At 43.3% G+C, this 21,405-nt stretch overlaps 1 protein-coding gene across 2 annotated transcripts in view; it reads right to left on the bottom strand.

The window, feature by feature from the left end:
- Positions 1–836: 836 nt before the first annotated feature.
- The window catches only part of rgs12a (regulator of G protein signaling 12a), a 50,518-nt gene continuing 29,949 nt past the window's right edge, over positions 837–21,405 (bottom strand). Inside the window, exons 5-18 of one of the 2 annotated variants that reach the window (XM_080791885.1) lie at positions 18,992–19,200; positions 18,144–18,236; positions 16,833–16,976; positions 15,031–15,219; positions 14,075–14,225; positions 13,033–13,130; positions 12,677–12,880; positions 12,324–12,397; positions 12,079–12,205; positions 11,565–11,661; positions 9,695–9,762; positions 8,066–8,171; positions 7,134–7,790; positions 837–1,676 (exon numbers count right to left, since the gene is read on the bottom strand). In XM_080791885.1, coding sequence (XP_080648011.1) covers positions 1,363–1,676; positions 7,134–7,790; positions 8,066–8,171; positions 9,695–9,762; positions 11,565–11,661; positions 12,079–12,205; positions 12,324–12,397; positions 12,677–12,880; positions 13,033–13,130; positions 14,075–14,225; positions 15,031–15,219; positions 16,833–16,976; positions 18,144–18,236; positions 18,992–19,200 — 2,531 coding nt within the window. In that variant the 3' untranslated portion in view covers positions 837–1,362. The remainder of the gene's footprint in view (positions 1,677–7,133; positions 7,791–8,065; positions 8,172–9,694; positions 9,763–11,564; positions 11,662–12,078; positions 12,206–12,323; positions 12,398–12,676; positions 12,881–13,032; positions 13,131–14,074; positions 14,226–15,030; positions 15,220–16,832; positions 16,977–18,143; positions 18,237–18,991; positions 19,201–21,405) is intronic. The other variant, XM_080791886.1, reaches the window with a different exon arrangement.

Below are 21,405 nucleotides of genomic sequence, written 5' to 3'. Positions count from 1 at the left end.
GAAGAAATACTGCGCTGGACAGCTGGCCTTTAATATCCCGTGGGGTTCAAGGGGCTGACGCCGGACGCATACCTCAAATTGACTTTCACTTTATTTTATTTTTTTATTTTGTATGGAGGGATAGACAGTAGGCTGACAGGAAATGGGGAGAGACATGGGGACATGCAGTAAAGGTCGTCGGGATCGGGAGTCGAACCCGCGGCACACTGCCAGACTGGATTACCAGCCAAGTCAATGCCAGTAAGTGCCTGGACCGCTGAGCCACGGCCCAGGCCCTTTTTAAGGTATTATTTTAATTTAAGTGCCTAAATAACTTTCTCAAAGTGGGGACCAATCCTCCAGTGGGGGGGGGGGGGGGGGGGGGAGAGATGTTGAACATATGTTGGTAGAATAGGCCTATAGTGACTTAGTATTTTTTTATTGCATTTTTTGTAGGCAAGGACTTCAAGTGAATTCTCGTGAAATCCACGATAATTCCCATCAAGGACCCCTAAAGGAGTCCCCACTTGGACCCCTCTTTCAAAACCACTGCCTATAAGACCCCTGCGCAGACGAATGTGCATTTGAAGGGTAAACCACTCAACTAGATAGGCTATACCGTTAATTATTGACAATTCTGACTAACTTGGCAAACACATTTAGCTGGCCAAATATATACTAAATGGGCGAATGCTGGAATGTGACAGACTTACATAAGACATGAGGTGGATCACAGGAGATTCGCATTCATTGAGTTCTTGCGGTGCAGCGTTGGATCCATGCCTCTGTTGTTCCAAGTAACCTACAACACGTTGCAATAAGGTCAACACTTATGGAAGAAAGTTTGTGGTTTCAAAAAGAAGGGTTTCCATTTATTAAAATAACAGTCAACCATCTACTTTTTCATCATTTGACAACCAAACAAAAAGCCATTGAAATCCACAGAAACAGACAATATAGCCTTTACTTTATACACAAATTACCAGTTGTGTGTTCATTGTGAAACAAGTATGAAATATCCAGGTAAACTAAGCAGTGAGATGAGGTTCCAGAAATATGTATGTGTTCCTCTGTGGCCATTGACAACAATGAAATAATAACAGGTCATTAATGGAAAATTACTGTACACAAAAAACATCTTCATTTGTTCCTAATTACTGAACAATACCTAAATAAAATTACTCAGAAGTCACCCCAAATTCACAAGAATGTACAATATAATCACCATAAAACTATTTTTTTCCCCTCTTTTTTCCAGATTGGAACAGCTTTGAACACCAATCTCTTGTCCCTATATGTTTGTTTTTCCCTAATCCTTTTTCAAAAGACAGTGCCTTAATTGAGCTTAGAAAAGTGCAGGAGTGGCAGATGGTTCCCTTCCCTTCAAACTATCGTGGCTTTATAAATGTCTGTGTTGGAGTCCATTTCCTCCGCTGGGTCGTGGCTGTTGCAGGAGGGTATTTGAGCATTCCTCATCTTGCTCTGACATTGCCTGAGTTCGGCTGCGTACCCCTGGAAGCTTAGGCTGAGCTCAGTGTCTTCTCCCTGCGATGTGCCGAGCAGCACCCTCTCCTCCAGACACACTCCCTCCACGTCCATCACCTCCTCCTGGCCAGCGAGGCAGACAGGGGTCCCAGGCGGCGAGGCTTCTATTTGAGAGCAGCTATCAACAGTGCTAGCCTCCGTTCTTCTCTCTGCTGTGCACAAGGGAAGATTAAAACAAAAAGGAAAAACAGAAGAGATTTAGTGTGATCTTTTTCTACTTTTGGGGTTCCAGGAGTTTTGTTTCAGCCTTTGTTTCTCAGTGCAAGAGAGGGAGAACACCTGCAACAACTGAATTGTATGATATCATACAGATTAGATACAGTATTCATTAAATAAGTTCTGTGTTGTAGCTTTAAAATATTACATTTAAATGTTGAGTGATTTTTCTTGGACCCCTTTTTGACAAGTGGATGCAAATCATTCATTATTGTGCACATGATGAAGTAATGAACCGAGTGAGAAACTTGTCAGCTGTCACAAGGTCTCTGGTCAGCTGGGCATGTCAATTTGGCAGGCCTACCCAGCATATTTTGAAGAGTATGTTCCGTTTAGATACTGAAAAACAACGTCACCATCATTACCATCTACCCATTCAACTAGAACACAGAATAACCACATTTTTCACATCACCATATTTTGGCATGGCATTAGACTAGAGGTTTCTATAGCAGAGAAAACAGTACCAAGTCATCTTGTTATTCAGGTCAACCACTCAACTCCCCTAAAACCAGCAGCTCAACCTCCATGAAATATATTTATTTTTTCTTGGGAGGGATGAAGAGGGGAAATCCCATTAGGAATTGCATTTATGAGTCAGTTCGGTTCATTGACTCATCTATCTTGCCGTTCCTGTGGGTTTGCGTGAGAGGAGAGCTAGAAACTGCTGTTCCCAGATGCTGGCATCAAAGTTGAGATGAACCATAAACTTGGTACTTCTCTGCTGAACCCCATGGCCTCCTCCATTCTAAACACAGAGCCCAGAGTGACTCAAACACTGCACACAGCCTGCTGGCTGTGATTCACAGCTGTTGAGGACTGCTGTAAACAGATGCTGAAGCCTGAGTTAAACTTTGTCGTACACAGAAAATAGATGGTCTACTCTATACTCTACAGTGTAGAGTATAGAGTAGACCATCTATTTTCTGTGATGCGTTGTGAGCTTGTAGTGTGTAGAGTCTACACACTACAAGCTCACAACGCATCACGGATGCCAGGTGTTGTGAGCTTGTAGATCTGTCAGTTTCGGGCATGCACCACTGTTGTACGAAGGAGCATATATTAGGTATGAGTTAGCTGACCTCATACAGAGACAAAATGATGACCGTAAGTGTGTGTGCCTATAATTTGGGTGAAAACAAGGATCATGTAAATCATTTATTAGAAATTGTTAGAAGTATACCAAAATTAAATGGTGAGATTATGCATTTTATAACAGGCTTTCAGAAATAAATAGCGTAATTTTAGTTGGCTACCTGGCCTGCTCAGTGGTATAACATTTTTATCCTGATTCCTGAACATGGAAGCACAGAGCTGAGACAGACCAAGATCTCATCAGAGCCGAACTGGAACAGGGTGGCTTAATGTAAATCGCTCTGGATTAAGAGCGTCTGCTAAATGCCTAAATTGTAAATTGTGGCTGCCAACTAACTATAATGTCAAGGACCTAAATCCGACAGATGGATGATAAGGCTGGCTCAGTACCCTTCAGGAGACCAGTAAAAAGAGCTGCCCTGAAGGAAAAAACACTTCAAAATGAGCCACTCCACCTCATAGACTGTGAAGCTCCACCCTCAGGTGGATCCTCCTGACCTGACCAAACTGTCTGCAAATCAACATGGGGTGCATTTGTGCCAGCCCACTCACAGGGCAGATTTGATCTGATTATTTCCCATATTGCCTTATGCCTTTACTCTGACCATCAACTTGAAGTAAAAAAAGAAAAAGAAAAGAATACCTTTCTTTTCTGCCTGGGAGGGATAGGCCTACACTTCTAACGTTGTTATTGCTATAACATTATATGACCAAAGACAAAGTGATACATATACCATAAAACCTAATATCAAATAGAGCTTGCCAAACGCTTGGCAGCTTTATTGTGTGACCTTTCCCCAATTATCCTGTCATGAAGGATTCCTTTGATCAGCACTGCAAACGGAATAGATTTAGAATTAGGCTGTGTCATATCACCCCCTAGTGGATGTCTCTATGAGTGACAAGTAAATAGGCCTGTGGTTTTCAACCCGTTTCAATATCAAGGCTCATTATTTATTCAGCATTTGAGCCACGAACGACCAATTGATGAGATTTTAAAATATATAATAATTTGGAAAATAGTCTTGTGTATATGTAAACGTTATACATGATTTGAACATGCATTGTAGCCGTCGACAACCAAATACAAGTTTCAATTCAGAATATTTTGACTTGACTGGCGTTACTGCGGTTACCAGCAGAGGGCGACATTGTGACAAGTATGAGTGTGAGCTTGACAAGTTTGTCTAAATAAAAATATCTTACAAAAAATAGACGGATATAGGCCGAGAAACAACAGAAACAACAAGTTTAGGGTAAAAGTGAATGGCTTTCCCAATTACCAATGAATTTTAAAAAGTTTTCCAGAATATTTAACCCAATTTATCCCAAAGAATGGCAGTGTAGCAAAAATAAAGCATAGAATATAGAATATTCCAAATGTCATGCCACTTAAGGTAGCCTACACACCACCCAGAGCCATGTAAGGCTCTGACACCACCTATCCTCCTAGGGTAGGGCACAGGATCACGCTGCAGAACGTTGTGAGCTTCTGTTCTTTTACACATTGGGCTGCAACTACTGTAAATGCATATCCAAAGGGTTTTTCCAGGACATTTGATAAATTCCAGGACGCTTGATAAATTCCAAACCCATTTCCAGGAATTTCATGACATGTATTTTATACTTGTCCTCTACCCTTACCTGCATCTGTTTTTCATCCTTACTGCTGCTATGACAACTGAACCTCCTACGGACTCAAAAAGGTCTATCCGTCTGTGAAGTCTGTTGATGTGTTGCATCACCTACACTACAGGCTGAGGCTACAGATGATGCACAGTCAAAGCCAAAGATTCATAGGCGCTGTGTCTATTTTGGAGCCAATGGAGAACAAAGAGTGAAATTATTAATAACAATAAAACAGTTTCAATCTGTCGTCCGCCAAATTGTTGTTACCATGATTGCCGATATTGAGAAGAAAATAATCGGTATAGGGTAGCTCTCTGCACAGCTATACCAAACCAGATTTGTGGTCAAGCTAAGCATGTGGGATAATACACTGAGTGCAGTGAGGGCTGGACCGGAAGATATGGACAAAATCAAACATCACATTAGTATTTAGCCAAATCCCCCGATATCGATATTATGACCATAATCTCTTTTTTCCCCCCCAAACACATTTTTTTGTTTGAAAATAGTCAATCTATTTGAAGTTCGTCTATTTTCTGTACTCATATCGCATTATATCAATATAACATATTGCCCAGCCCATATAGTCTCAAATTATGCTTAATTCTGTTTTATTTATGTCTCTATCTCTCTAGTGTTCAAGGGAGAGCCAAGTTCAACAGGGCATCCTTTCAAATTGGTTCAAAGCATGTTATCAATTTTAATTGGGTAGTTAAACAGCAGGAGATTAAAGTGTTTAGCCCCAAGTGGTTCTGTGACAAAACTTGCGACAAGATGCACGTACCAAAATCAGACACTAGCAATGTACTGTGGGAATTTGTGATTTTCTTCATGCAATCTCCCTGAAATCACTGCAATTGTGTAGCAATAACAAACATGTGCACTGTGGTGGCACTTCTAGGATTCTGATTCAAATTTTCAATCAAAAACTTACCAAAAACTTTTTGAAATACTCACACACCACTATAGAATGAAGGGTTCCCATATCGATATAGAATATACATACACACAGCAGGGAAGGACACACACACACACACACACACACACACACACACACACACGGCAGATACAATGCTACACAATGCCACAAAGAAGAGCTACACACAACAGAGAGCGACATTGACAAATACATGTCACACTTCACAGTAAACGTGCCCAATAAAAACTATTCACAGACCAGGTCCTTGCATGGCACTGAGGCACATGGCAGGGCTGTATGTATACAATTACAAACACACTCACAAACAGTGTGAAAAGATAAAAACACATACACACACACACAGAGAGCGAAAAGTACGGTAACACCATGAAATGAAGCACACAGTAACACCAGAGACCCCCGACACAAAAGCTTTGCAGTTGAAAAGCAAAGAGTGCAGAGAGAGAGAGAGAACGGTAAGAGTGATTAGGTAAGAGTCGCATGCAGAGGAGGAGGAGGAGGAGGAGCGGGGTGGGGGGTTGAAATCACAACGTGTAAAAAGACAGACAAGCGTGGTTTCCAATGTTGACATTTATTACATCTAAGGAAACACAAGTACAGCATTTATTGGCAAATGATTATCTACAACAGGCGTCTAGAGAGGGAGTGAATCACTGAGATACAAGAATGAATGGACAAGTTCAACAATGTCGCCGCTTTCCGAGGAGCACTTCTCTCCAATGCCATTTCCGCTGCCACTGCTCGTCATGCCACAGTGAGGGATGACACCTTTTAATTACTAGCAGAGAAAACATAACCTTTTTGCCGTGTCGCAGCAGACATTGTTGAATTGCATTTGATTAAAAAAAGGTGGGATGGAGAAGAGTAAAGACAAGGAGTTGATTTGTGAAGAGGGTTTTTGAGAAAAATCACAAATGTTGCTTGCCTAAATAACAATTTCATGGGTCCCAGACAGTATGGTGCTCTGCTGTGCTGTGCGATAATAACTATTATTATATTATATATATAATGAACTCATGTTGGTGATAATACTTGCTAATGCCAAGTGACTCATTTAAATTCTGTAGCAGGCTACAGAAACCTAACATCCACCGACTGTCTGCACTACTGCCAAATGGCACTCGCATAATGCATTATGCATATATTGTAACATCTGCCGATCAATGACAATTATCATTCACTCAAAAATATAAAACAATGTCACTCCTATCTGCACCAGTTTATTCCCAACTGGAATAGACTGGACCCAATCATTACAAAAATGTGGTGTGGAATGAAATTTATGTCCAAAGAAATCTGTAAGCATTTCAGTATATATAATATATATACACAATTTACAATTGGTCTCAATTCATTTGAAATGGACCAATCTCATGCTTTGCTATGTACGCTAAACAATATTCAAAAGGAGTGTCATTGACTGGTCAATGGGAGACTCAGTTTCGGTTTGCAAATTAAAGTGCATGAAGTCAGTGTAGTATTTAGAAGCTACTGTATCATTGAGGGAAAGGTCATGGCAAATGTTTCTCTCACATATTTGTACAGTACATCTCACACAACTGTACATGACATGAGTACACAATCTCTCTCTCTCACACACACACACACACACACACACACACACACACACACACACACACACACACACACACACACACACACGGATGCGTGCGCACACATGCACGCACATACACACGTAGTACTACTGCATGTCATATTGAAGAAATACCTGAGCTTGACTCTCCCTCTCCACTGGCATCTTTAGATTGGGAGCTGGGTGGTGGAGGTGCATCTTTAGATTGGGAGCAGGGTGGTGGAGGTGCATCTTTAGATTGGGAGCAGGGTGGCAGAGGTGTAGATTGGGAGCAGGGTGGCGGAGGTGTAAAATTGGCTTCTGGGAGGCTGCTCTCGAGGGCCAGCAGGGGGGCCGGAGAGAGGGGCAGCAGGGTGCTATTGGGACTGCCGATGTCACCCTCCCCCACCAGGGTCAGGTCGGCGTGAATGTCCTCCTCCACAGTTCGGAGGGCCGCGTGTCGTGTCTCTGTGGGGCGGGGGATGGGGGAGAGGTGGGCGCCAAAGGACGGGTGGCGCGGAGGAGGGGGCAGGAGGGCCCGTCTGGCACCGGCGGAGCCCAGGGAAGAGTCCAGGCTTTCTGATCGCAGGCTGGCGCTCAGCAGAGGGCGAGGGTAGGACGTGCCGTTTTCGCGGCCCGCGCCCTGGCCTCGTTTCAGGGGTTCGGGGGTGGAGCACGCCAGGTCGGACGAGACAGAGGAGGTGGGAGGGGCCAGACGCAGAAAGTCAGGGAGCTCCAGGTCTTCCTTGTTCAGCAACCCACGCTGGTCGTTGGCCCGGCTGCTCTGCGCCCGGCTCAGCAGCTCAAAGAATTCTGGGAGGCGGAAGGAAAAGAGACAAGACATGGTTAACTTACAGATGCTCCCCCACCCCCCGCTTTCCAACAGGTGACTGCATGGAAGAGAAGGATTAGTAGAATTTGGCATGCAGTTTAGCAGCATCACACTTCACAGGAAAACAACCCTCTTTAAGAGACACCGTGGAGATAAATGTCAGTCCTGAGGCTAAGCAAAGCTGAGAGAAATCACCACAGCCTTGGAAAAAAAAAGAGGATGAAGAAAGTGTGGGGGGTTGGGTGGGGCGGTTTACCTTCGGCTTCATCTATATTAATCTTTTTCTGCTTTCTCTTTTCCCCCGTTGTGTCTGGTCCGCTTGCTCTGAGAGAAAAGTCCTTTCCTGACGACCTCTCATCTCCCTGCAGATGCAACGACAATGCACTCCATTAGGGGGGGATGGGAGGGAGTGAGGTAGAGCCGGAGGGAGTATGGGTAATGGGTGTAGGTGACAGTAGCACTGTGATGAGGCCATGAAGGGAGTATGGGTAATGGGTGTAGGTGACAGTAGCACTGTGATGAGGCCATGAAGGAAGTATGGGTAATGGGTGTAGGTGACAGTAGCACTGTGATGAGGCCATGAAGGGAGTATGGGTAATGGGTGTAGGTGACAGTAGCACTGTGATGAGGCCATGAAGGGAGTATGGGTAATGGGTGTAGGTGACAGTAGCACTGTGATGAGGCCATGAAGGGAGTATGGGTAATGGGTGTAGGTGACAGTAGCACTGTGATGAGGCCATGAAGGGAGTATGGGTAATGGGTATAGGTGACAGTAGCACTGTGATGAGGCCATGAAGGGAGTATGGGTAATGGGTATAGGTGACAGTAGCACTGTGATGAGGCCATGAAGGGAGTATGGGTAATGGGTGTAGGTGACAGTAGCACTGTGATGAGGCCATGAAGGGAGTATGGGTAATGGGTGTAGGTGACAGTAGCACTGTGATGAGGCCATGAAGGGAGTATGGGTAATGGGTATAGGTGACAGTAGCACTGTGATGAGGCCATGAAGGGAGTATGGGTAATGGGTGTAGGTGACAGTAGCACTGTGATGCTGCCGAGTCCCCCACTGAGTCGTATTAAGATGTTCTCGCTCCATCCCGTTGTCTTGGTAACTCAGCGACCTCACTGACCTTATTATTACTAGCAGCATGAAGACCAAATACGATCTTATAATAAGCATAGCCTCGTGGTGCGTGCGGCGGCTAACACCCCGAGGCAAATGTGTTGGTTTGAATCACTTAACACTTCATTTCATAGTTTCAGGCGGATCTACAAGTTCACAATGTGTACCACCATCGCGACACATAGTCACCTGTTTTGGCTTTCTGGAAATGTTTTGGATCTCTAGGGATACATACAATATTATCATCATAATATTGATATCGAGGTATTAGGTTAAAATATTGTGACATTTGATTTTGTCTATATTTTCCAGCCCTAGTAGTGTGCTTGCAGATTGGACATTTTCACCAAAGATATTTGGGGCTCCATCTTGCGCCACCCTTATCCCTTATCCCTAAACGTATTTGCCATTTTTTACTATTTCGAAAAAACATTTTAAAATAGTTCAACTAGCCGATCTACATCGAGACATTGTGAGCTTGTAGATCGGCTATTTTAACTATTTTAAAAGGGTTTTTTAAATAGTAAAAAATGGCAAATTAGTTTAGGGATGAGGGTTAAGGGCGCAAGATATAGCCCCTGGTGTAGAGGGAAAAAAGGAGGGCAAGGACAGACCCCTGGGGGACTCCGGTCAATGAAGTATTACAGTATAAGGGTTTAGTGGTTAACAGAAGCAGCGTAGCAATGGAAAAAGCACAAAACTGTTTATTTTCATTTTGTGAGTACAGTACGAGAAGAGAGAGGCTGTCTTCACTTTGCTTACCGTTGCTGAAAGACTCCTGGTCGGTGGGTGGCCTTTTAAGGAGCAAGACTTCGACAGGGACTTAACGTCTACATGAGAGAGAGAGAAAGAGAGACAGACAGAGAGGTCAGTACGTAGTTGATGTATAAACTAATCTTGACAACTCTCTAAAATAAAGGGTTGTAATGTCTTGCTGTCAATCATGTTATATGGTTGGTTATACTGTATGTGAATATGGCGTGGCACGTTGTGGGCTTGTAGATCGGCTATTTTCATTACGACGGCATCAAGGCCCGCAAAAAATACATTTTGTTCGACTAAATCAACTGTAGATTCAGTCGACTAAAACTAGACTAAAACACTAAAACACCCCAGGTGACTAAAATTCTGGGGTGAACATTCTGCAAAAAGGGGGAAGGCGAGAGCCTCGTATAGAGCTCTGGGCCATTTGAGTCAAATCAAATATATACGGTTTAAGTAGTTTTAGCCTTCGGCTAGTGCCGACACTGTGTGGATTTATCATCAATGGAAGTGGAATGAGAATAAAAGAAGTTGATGCTGACTGAAGTCCAGATCATATTTTTTTTTATTGGCCTAAAATATTGTCTATATACATGCATTCATGAATCCACTTGCTGACTGGCTGTCTGTATTGGGAATATGTTTTTATAGGGGTTTCTTGTGAGCCTACCATTAACATCCTATGGCAGGCAAAAATGTCTACAATGTCAAACTTCCCTTTTGCTTTAAGTAGCATGAGACATGTCAAACTAGGGGGTTTTCATGATTCTGAATCCATTCCAAGCATTAGTTTTGCACAAAATACACTCCTTGGGCTAACAAATGTGATGAGGTCAGCACACTTTGGGCACATTTGGGCTGCTTTTGTATTTTGTGCTAAACTAATGCTTGGAATGGATTCAGAATCATGAAAATCCCCTAGTTTGACATGTCACATACTTAAAAGGAAAGTTTGATATTTTTGCCTGCCATAGGATGTTAATGGTAGGGTCATAATAAACCCCTATAAAAAAAATCCCAATACTCACAGCCGGTTAGCAAGTGGATTCATGAATGAATACTATATCGAGTTTTTAGACCAATAAAAAAAAAAGACTATATACCACATTTAAATTTTCCACTTTAAACAAAAGAAGCCTGTCGGCTGCCGGACTAAAATGTTCTCAGAAGCAGGCCAACGACGGATCAAAGATAATTTTTCCCCCTTTTTTAGAACGTGCAGCACGTCAGTAAGTGTAGCTAGAGGAGAGTCGCTTCAGCTGTCCTGCTTTTGTGTTTTAGGAAAGTGGTGTCCTTGAGGGGGTTTCAGGGGGTGACCCAATTTCTCCTTTCATTGTCGATGGCAAATACGAGACGTGTGGGGACAAGATGACGTACATCTTCCCTTCATTGTTGTCAATGGCATTTAACCCATTCTGACCTGAGATCAGATTCATACGAGGTTTCCGACTGGACACACACTGGTCTGATTAACCCATTCTGACCTGAGATCAGATTCTAAAAAATGTCAGTCGTTCTTCGGTTTTTCTAAAATAGCAGACCTACAAGCTCGTAGCGCGCCACTCGGTGGCGCGCTATGAGCTTGTAGATCTGCTATTTTTCAATAGCTAAAGCATAACATAGTGCTAACACCAAAATGGGTTCCCGTTCAGAATGGGTTAATGTTTATGTTGCGGACATTTTGTGGGGACAAAAGCTGTATATAGGAGGGGCAAATAGAACGATTTTGAATATTTTCATTAAATACATTTTAACAACACAAACCTTCCCTGGCACATAGATGGGGGGGGGGGGGGGAGGGGGTCCACGGCCAATTAATTTGGGTATCTTTGAGATAAAAGGTTTTAGGGTTTCAGCCAGGTGAGCTTACCTTTCCCTGAGTTTGGGTCTGCTCGCTCCAACACAACACGCAGGCCGTCCAGGCTAGATATAGGGGCGCCGAGGTCCAAAGGCTCAGTTTCTCCACTCTGGAACAATACATTTGGGATGTTAGCGTGTGCATTTTGAGTATATGGATGACGTGGTGCACTGTGTAATTCAAGAGGCTTTTCCTGATTCATGATATGGCTTCAAGCTTTTGATCCTACTGTATAATACAGCCATAATGCCTGCAAACCCAAAGGACCTAAAATAAACGGTCTGGATTTAGTGGAGGAGGGAAGAAGCATGTTTGAAGTGTGTCGTCATCCTTAATTATAGCCCCGGCACTCTTGACTTGGTTTGAGTCACAGAGAGCTAACCACCAAGTAGAGCTGGAAAGGGATGCGGTGGTTTCTTTCCCCTGCCCAGGACACTCCACCCTGTGGCACTGTCATCCAGTACACACACACACACACAGCAGCTTCAAGCCCATTATGATACCACAGCGACCCGTGACTACTTACTATTTTGGCCACCAGATCGGCGAGGTGGAGGCCATATTTGGCCACCACGGGACGCAAGACCTCCGTGACTGGTTTGGTGGGTTTCGCTTTCAGGCCCACCGAGCGGTTAATCGGTACCAGGTCCAATCTAAAGACAGGAGGGGAAAGACTAAATGAGTGTGGGGAAGAGCATACATTACATAAAATTATAGGGATCAAATAGATCACATCACAATGACAAGAGAAAGAATGTCTGTAATCCAAACCTAAACAAGGTGCGCTTCTCCAGTCTGAGCTCTCGAGTACTGAGGGTCATGCAGTCTTGATCCAAAACCAATGGCTAGGAGAAAATTTAACAAAAAACAAATCAAAGGTTGGTGTTTAGAGCAGAAATTACAACATCAAGACACTGTGCATCTCTAGTGCCAAATTACTTTGAGACTCAAACAGAAATGGATTATTTTAAATCACTACTAGAGGAAAGTTTCAATTTATTATTAAGAAAGCTTTCCTGGAACCATGATTTGGTCATTAAGATGTAATTTGGCACTAGTGTTGTTTTTGACAGCACATTTTGATTTGTTTTCCAGCACATCACAATTTGGTCGGTCCCACTCACCTTCTCCCCTCCCACCAAGAAGAGGTCTACGGCGGCCATGTTCACTCCGATGTTGACGCACAGGTCTCGCAAGACCTCCCTAATGGAGGTACGGGGCCGGAGGGCGATGGAGGAGCAGGAGCCGTCCGCCAGCATCACGGTGCAGTGCTTGGAGGAACACTCTCTCACCCGCTCCCACGCAGCCAGGGAGTTCCGGCTGTCAGACTGAAGGTGACACATTGTATTAATAATAAGGAATGTGTTGACGGATATTTAAGAAAATAAGAACTACAGCCCGCTGGACCTGCGGGCCGGCCCGCGCATCAATACCGTCATGGCTCTATGTTGCCATGGAAATTAGTCCACAAGGATCTTACCTCAATCTTGCCGGCAGAGCAGGAAGTGGCCATCTCCAAGCTGGTACCGGAGGATAGGGAGCCTTGGGACTCCCTCCGCCCGTTACTGCCCCAGTAGTCTGCACATCACAAAGACACAAGATGAGTTCACAGCCTGCTTATTACAGTTTGGTATTTTTTGGGGGGGGGGGGGGGTTTGAATTTGAGTGGGTTTGCTACTTTAGTTTTAGATTTAGAAAAGTTAGCTTAGTTTTAGTTGAGTTTTTTAGCTTCAGCATTAGTTTTAGTTATGACATTGTAATATGGATTAGGCCAGGGGCGAGATTCAACAAGTTCCGAAAGATTTATAGTTAGTTTAACACAAAATACAGTTTACAGTTTAAATTCTAGTTTTTGTTACATAAGGCACATCAGTAATGCCGTATTGATTATTACTACTAGGCCTTTTGTGGCACTCCCTGTGGGGGTGTGGAACGCGTGTGTCGAATTTGAAGCGAACAGTTATCGAGTTACGTGGATCACAGACGTACACGTACGAGACGTGCATTTATAGATAGATTTGTCGCCACATAATCCTCTCGGTAAGTAAAAGGTGATTATAAAGGCAGCAAATACATGTTTTGCATTTGAGTATTTATTTGCCAAACAGCAGGGGTAAGTAATTAAAGTTAAATTGGCGCTACAGGCAGTAATGATAAGAAATCATCATATTTTAATTTGTTAGGAAATTGGTGGTGTGCCACCACTCTTTATTGTCCAATCAAAAAATGCTAATGTGCTGTGAATATAAATGGTTGGGATGCACATTAGGCCATTTTGGGCGGGAACCCCTTTTGGTGTTAGCATTATGTTATGCTTTAGCTATTGAAAAATAGCAGATCTACAAGCTCATAGCGCGCCACCGAGTGGCGCGCTACGAGCTTGTAGGTCTGCTCTTTTAAAAAAATCAAAGAACGACTGACATAGAAACATAGCTTTTTCAGAAAACTGTCAGGATGTAGAAGACATTTTTAGAATCTGATCTCAGGTCAGAAATGGGCTAGGAGAAATGATTATTTCTCACCCATGTTGATGTCTCCAATGTCCTTCTTCTTGCTTCCCTTCCCAAAGCTCCTGTTGCGAGACCAGGAGAAGAAGATGCCACGTTTCCTCTCGGCGCTGTCATCTCTGGACTCGTCGTTGATGGACCTCCCGGATCTCTGCTTCCGGGAATCCTATGGTTTCAAAGTAGGATTATACAACAGGTCGTTTCGGGGAAGCAATCCGATTGGTTGAAACGGCCTTCTAGCCGTGGATCAAACCAGCACCGTTCACCACCTAATCAAAACAAAGAATTCAGCTGCTCTGTTTTCCCAGAGCTAGCTAGTTTCTTGGGACATTTGTGGTCGTAGTGACTACATCTGTCATTAAAAAATGATTTTCTTAGTTTTAAGGGTAACTGTTGTATAATTGCAATATTACACTCGAGGGTGTGGTTTAACGTGATTATTGCCACTTCAGTGATGCTTGCGGAACTCGCAATATTACACCCTCTCGTGTAATATTGCTTAATTAAACACTCTTTAGGCTTCAGGTGCAAAATGCAATCAATGAAACCGTGGCAACAATCACCAATGGCCATGACACATAATAAACACGCCTAATTGGCCTCAGTATATCATGCATGTTAGGCAGGAGTAGCACTGTATTTGGTTTCGTATGACCAAAGTTCAAATCCAGGTCGTTAAATTGGTGCCGTGACCTGTACTGGAGTAAATATATCAGAGTGGCCCTGCTTGTTGCCCAGAAGTTTAATATCTCCCTTTGCAAAGAGGGATTTGAATCCATGTAGTTGCATATTATGCACGAGGAACTATTTCCCCCACTGGGGATTGTGAGCTTGTTTACAGTCGAACAGAAAAGAAAAAGAGGTCGCACAGCTCGTAGTCACGATGCAATACTTTATTTTAAGATAACCTATCACTGTGCCTCTTTGTTTGAGCTTGCATATCGTATTACAGTCACAATTGTCCACTGTACCTTTTTGGGCGTGGACATGGTGGACCGGTCGGAGCTGGCACTGTGCTTGGACGGGGCAGGACTGCAGGGTATCTGGTACTGGTACGGGTCGGGCAGGGAACGCCCCTCCACCTCGGCCAGCATGCACTCCTGGTACAGGTGGGACTTAAGGAACCGGGAATAGCTGTCGAACTTCATCAGGTTAAAGATCTAGAGCGAGAGAGACGGGGGGTTGTGGAGAAGTGGAGGCACAGGGAACGGAGGGAAGAGACATGGATGAGACAAAAGGATCTGGTGTTGTTAACATATGATTATGACTGATGTTATGACAGGTGTCCTAACAGTTATAATTATATAATGTGCATGTGCAAGTTGAAAATAAACAGGCATGTGTGTGTGTGGGTGGGTGGGTGGGTGGGTGTGTGTGTGTGGCCATGCCTGGCTTTGTGCTGTGCACTTGCGCTATAGTTTCTTAGTGTGGGTGTACCAGTTTGTGTTTATCTCTCTGGCAAAGGCTCCAAGATTTCTGATAAACAATCCCAGATGGTCACCAAAGATGACAATATGCTTCCTTGTACAAAGTGACTAAAATGAGAACAGACCCTCAGACAGCACACAGGATCCCTCCTTTATTAAATCAGAATACTTTTCTGCCATGGTGCCTGATGCCAACAGAATCTATCTAATTATTCAAACCACTGACTCAAGTAATGTACTCCATCTTCCCAGGGGCTCACATAGAAGCCACTATAACAGCATTTGGTATAGATTACACAAGAACTCCTGGGGTTATGCGACAAATACTAAACTGCTGTCTTGTCATGTTCTATTAAAGCTATAGAACACAATAGAAGAGTGAGTGTGTTTGTTAATAGTAAGTAACATAGAGGTTACAAACTGTGGGGACATGTCTCCCCAGGGAGGTGCCAGGGCATTGCAGAGGAGGAACATTTCACTAACTTCCTGTTGATCAGGAAGTTACGGTACTTAAGCTTACAGATTCACCCAGCCAGCGGCTGTGACGTTTGGCTGTGCCGTTTGATCTAGAAAGGTTTGGGCTAAACTCTCTGCACTCTTCATCTGGAACATCTGTAGCTGTGCTTGCGTGTGTAAACGTACATTTGGCAGTGGCACAATTCAGTAGGTACATACTGTACATAGCAAACGTTTACTTGAATTATCAAGTGATGCATTGTCTGTTCACAAGGAAGAGGCCTTGGTGGACCTGGAATCTCCCTCTTTCCCTCTGTTGAGCTATCAAGGTTTGATGCAGAGAAATGGAGCTCGCGCTGCTAAGCAACTACCTACTCTACAACTGTCTGCAGAAACCAACTGTTGTGTGTGTAGAGCAGTGTTTTTTTTTCACTGACGAAAACTGAATGGAAACTAAATGAAAACTAAGCTATGATGGCTAAAACTAAGACTAAATATACTGACAATTTCGTCAACAAATACAAACTAGACTAAAATGATAAGAAGGGACTATAGTGGACAAGAGATCCAGTAGAAGTCATTTTACAATTGGTTGCATGCTGAAAATAGCCAATCTACAAGCCCACAACGCGTCACAGCGCAAGTGTAAAAACAGTCATTACAACGGCACCAAGAACCGCCAAAACACATTTTAGTCGACTAAATCAACTGTAGATTTAGTCGACTAAAATGTGTTTTGGCGGTTCTTGGTGCCGTTGTAATGACTGTTTTTACACTTTAATGTGACTAAATGAAAACTATTCAAGAGACTATGACTGACTAAAACTAAAATAGAAATGTTCTGCCAAAAACAACACCTGTATGTACAGCAAACATTAGCCCGTCGTTACCTGTAGCTGCTGAGCCTTGAACATGTCCGGCCGCGGCGACGTGAGGACATCGTCCGCCAACTGGGCCTGGCTGTCGATGTTGACCGGCGTGGTGGCGCTACTGGACAGGAAGCTGTTATAGATCTCTCCCGCTCGCTGCGACAGCTGGCAGAAAACATAAAGAAATGCAATCTTATTTCAGAGAGAGAAAAACACCATGTTGTTCTTAATACATCTACCCTGACTCCCCCCAGGGTTAGTTTAGAAGTGTCTTTGAGCAAACAACACTGAACCCCAACTGCTCCTAATGACTAGGTTGGTGCCTTGCATGGTTTCCCCCCCACCGTAGGTGTGTGAATGTGTGTGTTTGTGTGTGCGTGGACAGATATCAGTGTATCCTGCTGATGTCGTATAACGCCTCTGTGATTGTGTGTGTTTTCCATGCATAGAGTGGAGTATACTGTGATGTATACTTGTTTCTGCATAGTGATGGCTACTGCACAGGCTCTACTATACACAGTAGGGTGTATGGAGGACACTGTTATGGTTCATTGTTGATGGTGTGTCCTTGACACTGTGATGTCGTTCTCTTGGTTTTGTGTCGCTGCCCTTGCTGTATCTTACAGTGATTATCTTTACCCTGTATCTGTACTTTAACTGCTGTGCTGCCTTTGGCCGACTGAATTTCCCCTGTGGGATCAATAAAGGTCTGTCTACATCTCATCGTTGGGATCTGTGATGCCTAGTGTGATGAAATATTCACAAAAATACGCATGAACAGAAATTGTAGTACTGCTTTGGGTAGCCCTTCAAATAGCCTGGGGTCCACCTATGCTTTCTATCGCTTAGGTATATACAATCTAGACACAGCTGCGCAATGAGACTAATTCAGAGCGACAGAGAGAGAGAGGAGTGTGTGTGTGTGTGTGTACGTGTGTACGTCAATTGGTGCAGGTGCAGACAATCAGAAATCAGCAGAGAGTGATCGACGTTTGCGCTACTCGAATTGAAGTGGACTCGGTCCCAGACTTTTTTTTGTCTCCCTGGAAATAAAAACGTCTGTGTTTCCGAGGCTACCCTTCAAATAGACCCTAGCTGAAAACAAACATCATAGCCCCCCCTAGGTTACTTAATAAGGGCATTGTAAAAACACCTCCGTCTTATCCGAGTCAATTATGATCGTTCAACGCAAGCCATCGACGCATTTGAGAACAACTCAATCGCCAGAAGGAGAGGTAGAGAGAGCGAGCATCACATTATTATGGTTGCGTTTTGAATTTTTCAACATAACACAACAGCATTGACTTGTGATTGTATATATGGGACACTTACCTGCTTTTTGTCTGTTGCAGGGACATGACTGAAGTATTCGCAGGCCTGCCAGAACAAGATGTTCTCCTCACTGAATTCCTTCTTGAGGAATTCCTGTGGAGACAGAGTTACATTGGCCTTTTATTACAACGCCATAGCATAGCATCAGGTCTTCATTCTACCACCAAATGATCTTTCAAGCAATTAAAAGCAAGCGGGGGGGGGGGGGGGGGGGGGGTGTATGAGCTAATTAGAGAGAAATAATTAAATTAAGAGCTATTGCTTTCATCAACCCTGGTGACAGGTAATTCCAATAATTGATAAACAAATCAATATTTTAATGCCAGTTTTTTCCCACATGCTCTCAGCATTGCAGATCTATAGAAGAACTTGACTGCCTGTGACGTTTCTAACCACTACTATCTATATTGTAATGATCAGTGATGTAAATAGGTTTTCAATGTAATGAGTCCCGGGATGCAGGCATGGTCTTTTAGATGAGTCCCAGGGACATTTTATGAGTCCCACTTCAACGACGTTAGGAGTCATATTTTGCCATTTTTACAAATTGCAGCATTTAACTCCCATTTAATTTTATATGGTTATAATGTGGTTATATTCATGTAGAAAACAGAAGAAGAAATTATTATTATAACTAAAGCTAGCAAAATAAACTATCGGTAGAATAAAAAAAACAGTACAGTAGTTAGTAGTGCATCCCATGGATGCAGAGGTCGTTGTTTTATTGCATCTCTTAACTATAAACTGCATTTTGGGATGCAAAATGCACCCTATATTAATCTCTGGTAATGTACACATGATGCATGTGACACAGAGACTCGGGTGCTTTGCATAGCCCTATAGCTTACCGAAAAGTAGCGCACTCCCACGGGGTCCTGGAGGAGGCGCTCGAAGCAGGCGGCCCAGCTGGCCACGCGGCGCTCAGAGAGCCTCCGGTGGGTGGACGCGCCGGGCAGGCTGCCATTGCTGTTCAGACTGCTCTGACTGCAGCAGCCCTGCAACTGGACCCCACCCCGTCCACCACCTCCACCACCACCACTACCACCACCGCCATAGTCTGGGAGAGAGAAGAGACATACAGAGGGAAACAGAGGGTTAGGCTACGGTCAGGATTTAGAAGATTTTTTTATTTATTTCCTAAATTAACCTAAATGTGTTTAAGTCGGGACTGTCAGACTCATTATTAGGTCAGGGCCCGGCCCAGGCTGGCAAAACATGACATGGGCACGCACGCATATGAACGCACGCATATGCTGTCACTGCTGTTGTATTTTTTTTTTTTGTCAAATAGGTTTTTATTGAGAACAGATTATAAATTATTTATAATAATTATAAACATTATGATATGCCAAACAGCCAAACCTTATCAAATTGTCTCCCTTTGTTTCTCAGGAAATACCTTATTCTCTCAAGATGAAGTGTACTAGTCAATTAATTTAGCCAAAAAGATTAGCAACTTAATTTATTAGTATCTATTATAGCCGTAGGCTATAATAGATACTAGTAATAGAATGTATGCAATTTTTTGTTTTGGAGGAGGCACAACACTTTCCACTTTCCTTCATTTGAAAATAGAACAATTCTGTTTCAAATAGCCTACTGCTATAACTTTTACTTTACTTACTGCTATAACTATGACTTTACTTTACTTACTGCTATAACTATGACATGTTCATGAAATGTATTAGTGAGACACTGAAACAAACTAAACTAATTACAACTGCTACAGAACTGTACATTTTAGCCAGGCCTGCTTCCATCAATCTCAGACAATGAATGTCTAGTCTTTTGTTTTATTGAAGTGATCACAATCTACAATGCACTAATAATACAATAATGGAAAATTCCGGAAATAATGCATAGGCTGGATATCATTATAAGTGTATTTCTTGCAATACTGTCAATCTGGCATACGGCCGAGCTACACCAGGCTTTTTGCGCACGTTTACACGCACACGTGAGCCCCGCGTACACGCACTTAAAATAGGACTGGATCTAAAAGCGCGTGTGCACGTATTCACATAAACACGCACAAAATTGCCCGGTGTAGCCCGGCCGTTAGTGTGTGTGTGTGTGTGTGAGTGATAGAGATATAGAGAGAGAGAAATAATGTTGTGAAGTGAGTTTTGTAACCGTAGGAATTACCGCTTTAGAGCCGAGTAGATTTGCACGTAACTTCTCTTCTAATTTGGAAAAACAGCCCGTATGTCGCTCGCTCAGTAAAATAAAACTCACTTTTCAGCAGTGATATTTTGTCCTAGTAGTACCTTCTAAATTGGGGCACAACTAGCTGTTGGCGCAGCAGGCAGCAATAGGGACTCCGGAGACTGTAGGCCTATCTGTTGTACAGAGTACAGACAGATAATGAACAGAATAATGCTTGTGGGTTTTTCTCAAAATTGTCCCACAGGCCACCAGTTTGACACCCTAGTTTAAGTGGTTAAATCCCATTCACAGCTAAGTTATGGATTACTACCAGTAAATGTGATCGGATCCATGTCAAAATCCCATGCTGGTTACACACCGTTTACTGCAAGACTTTGGAAGTTTATCAACTTTTAACACAGTTGCAAATTGTCTACACAGGACAGAGTGAGTCGGAAATTAGTGAACCAGAGGGTACAAAATAATGATCCTGTTTTTTGTTTTCTAAAACTCGAGTGAAGTGGTGGCACTGCCCATAGCTGCATGGGTAGACAGACTGTCTGGGACCCAGAAGGGTCCTGGTTTTCCCACTGATCCTCCCACTCTGTGTTGAAGTGTCTCTGAGCAAGAGTAAGACACTTCACCCCAGTCTGCTCCCTGGCCAATGTACAAATTAGCACCCACTACTCCTAATAGTTAGGACCATAAAAGGACTAATATAAATTAACTAAAGAGTTAAAAATAGTGCATTTTAACTTGTCTACACACTGAAACCTCAGACACAAAAAATTGTATAGTAGACTATACTACACCATTTTTTGTGTCTACTAAGTAGAGTGATTCTGGCAAGGACATTATAGTGGAACTCTAAAACGGTACCACCCACACTATATGGAGTGTGGGTGGTAATGGCCCACAAGTGAGAGGTGAAGAAAGGCTCATCTATTGCTGGTGTCGTGCACCGAAAATAGCGATCTACAAGCTCACAACACGCTATGCTGCGACGACTCGAGTTGCAGGCTTTTTGGTTATTTTGTCAGTGTGCACGATAGCAGCGCACAACAGAGTATAACTCAGACTGCAGGGACTAGAAAACCAAGACTGCTCCCATCACTAT

The sequence above is a fragment of the Protomyctophum bolini genome, assembly GCF_963924005.1.
Source record: "Protomyctophum bolini genome assembly, chromosome: 20".
Lineage (NCBI taxonomy): Eukaryota > Metazoa > Chordata > Actinopteri > Myctophiformes > Myctophidae > Protomyctophum > Protomyctophum bolini.
The sequence above is the reverse complement of the archived record's forward strand: the minus strand, read 5'-3'. Positions and strand labels throughout refer to the sequence as shown.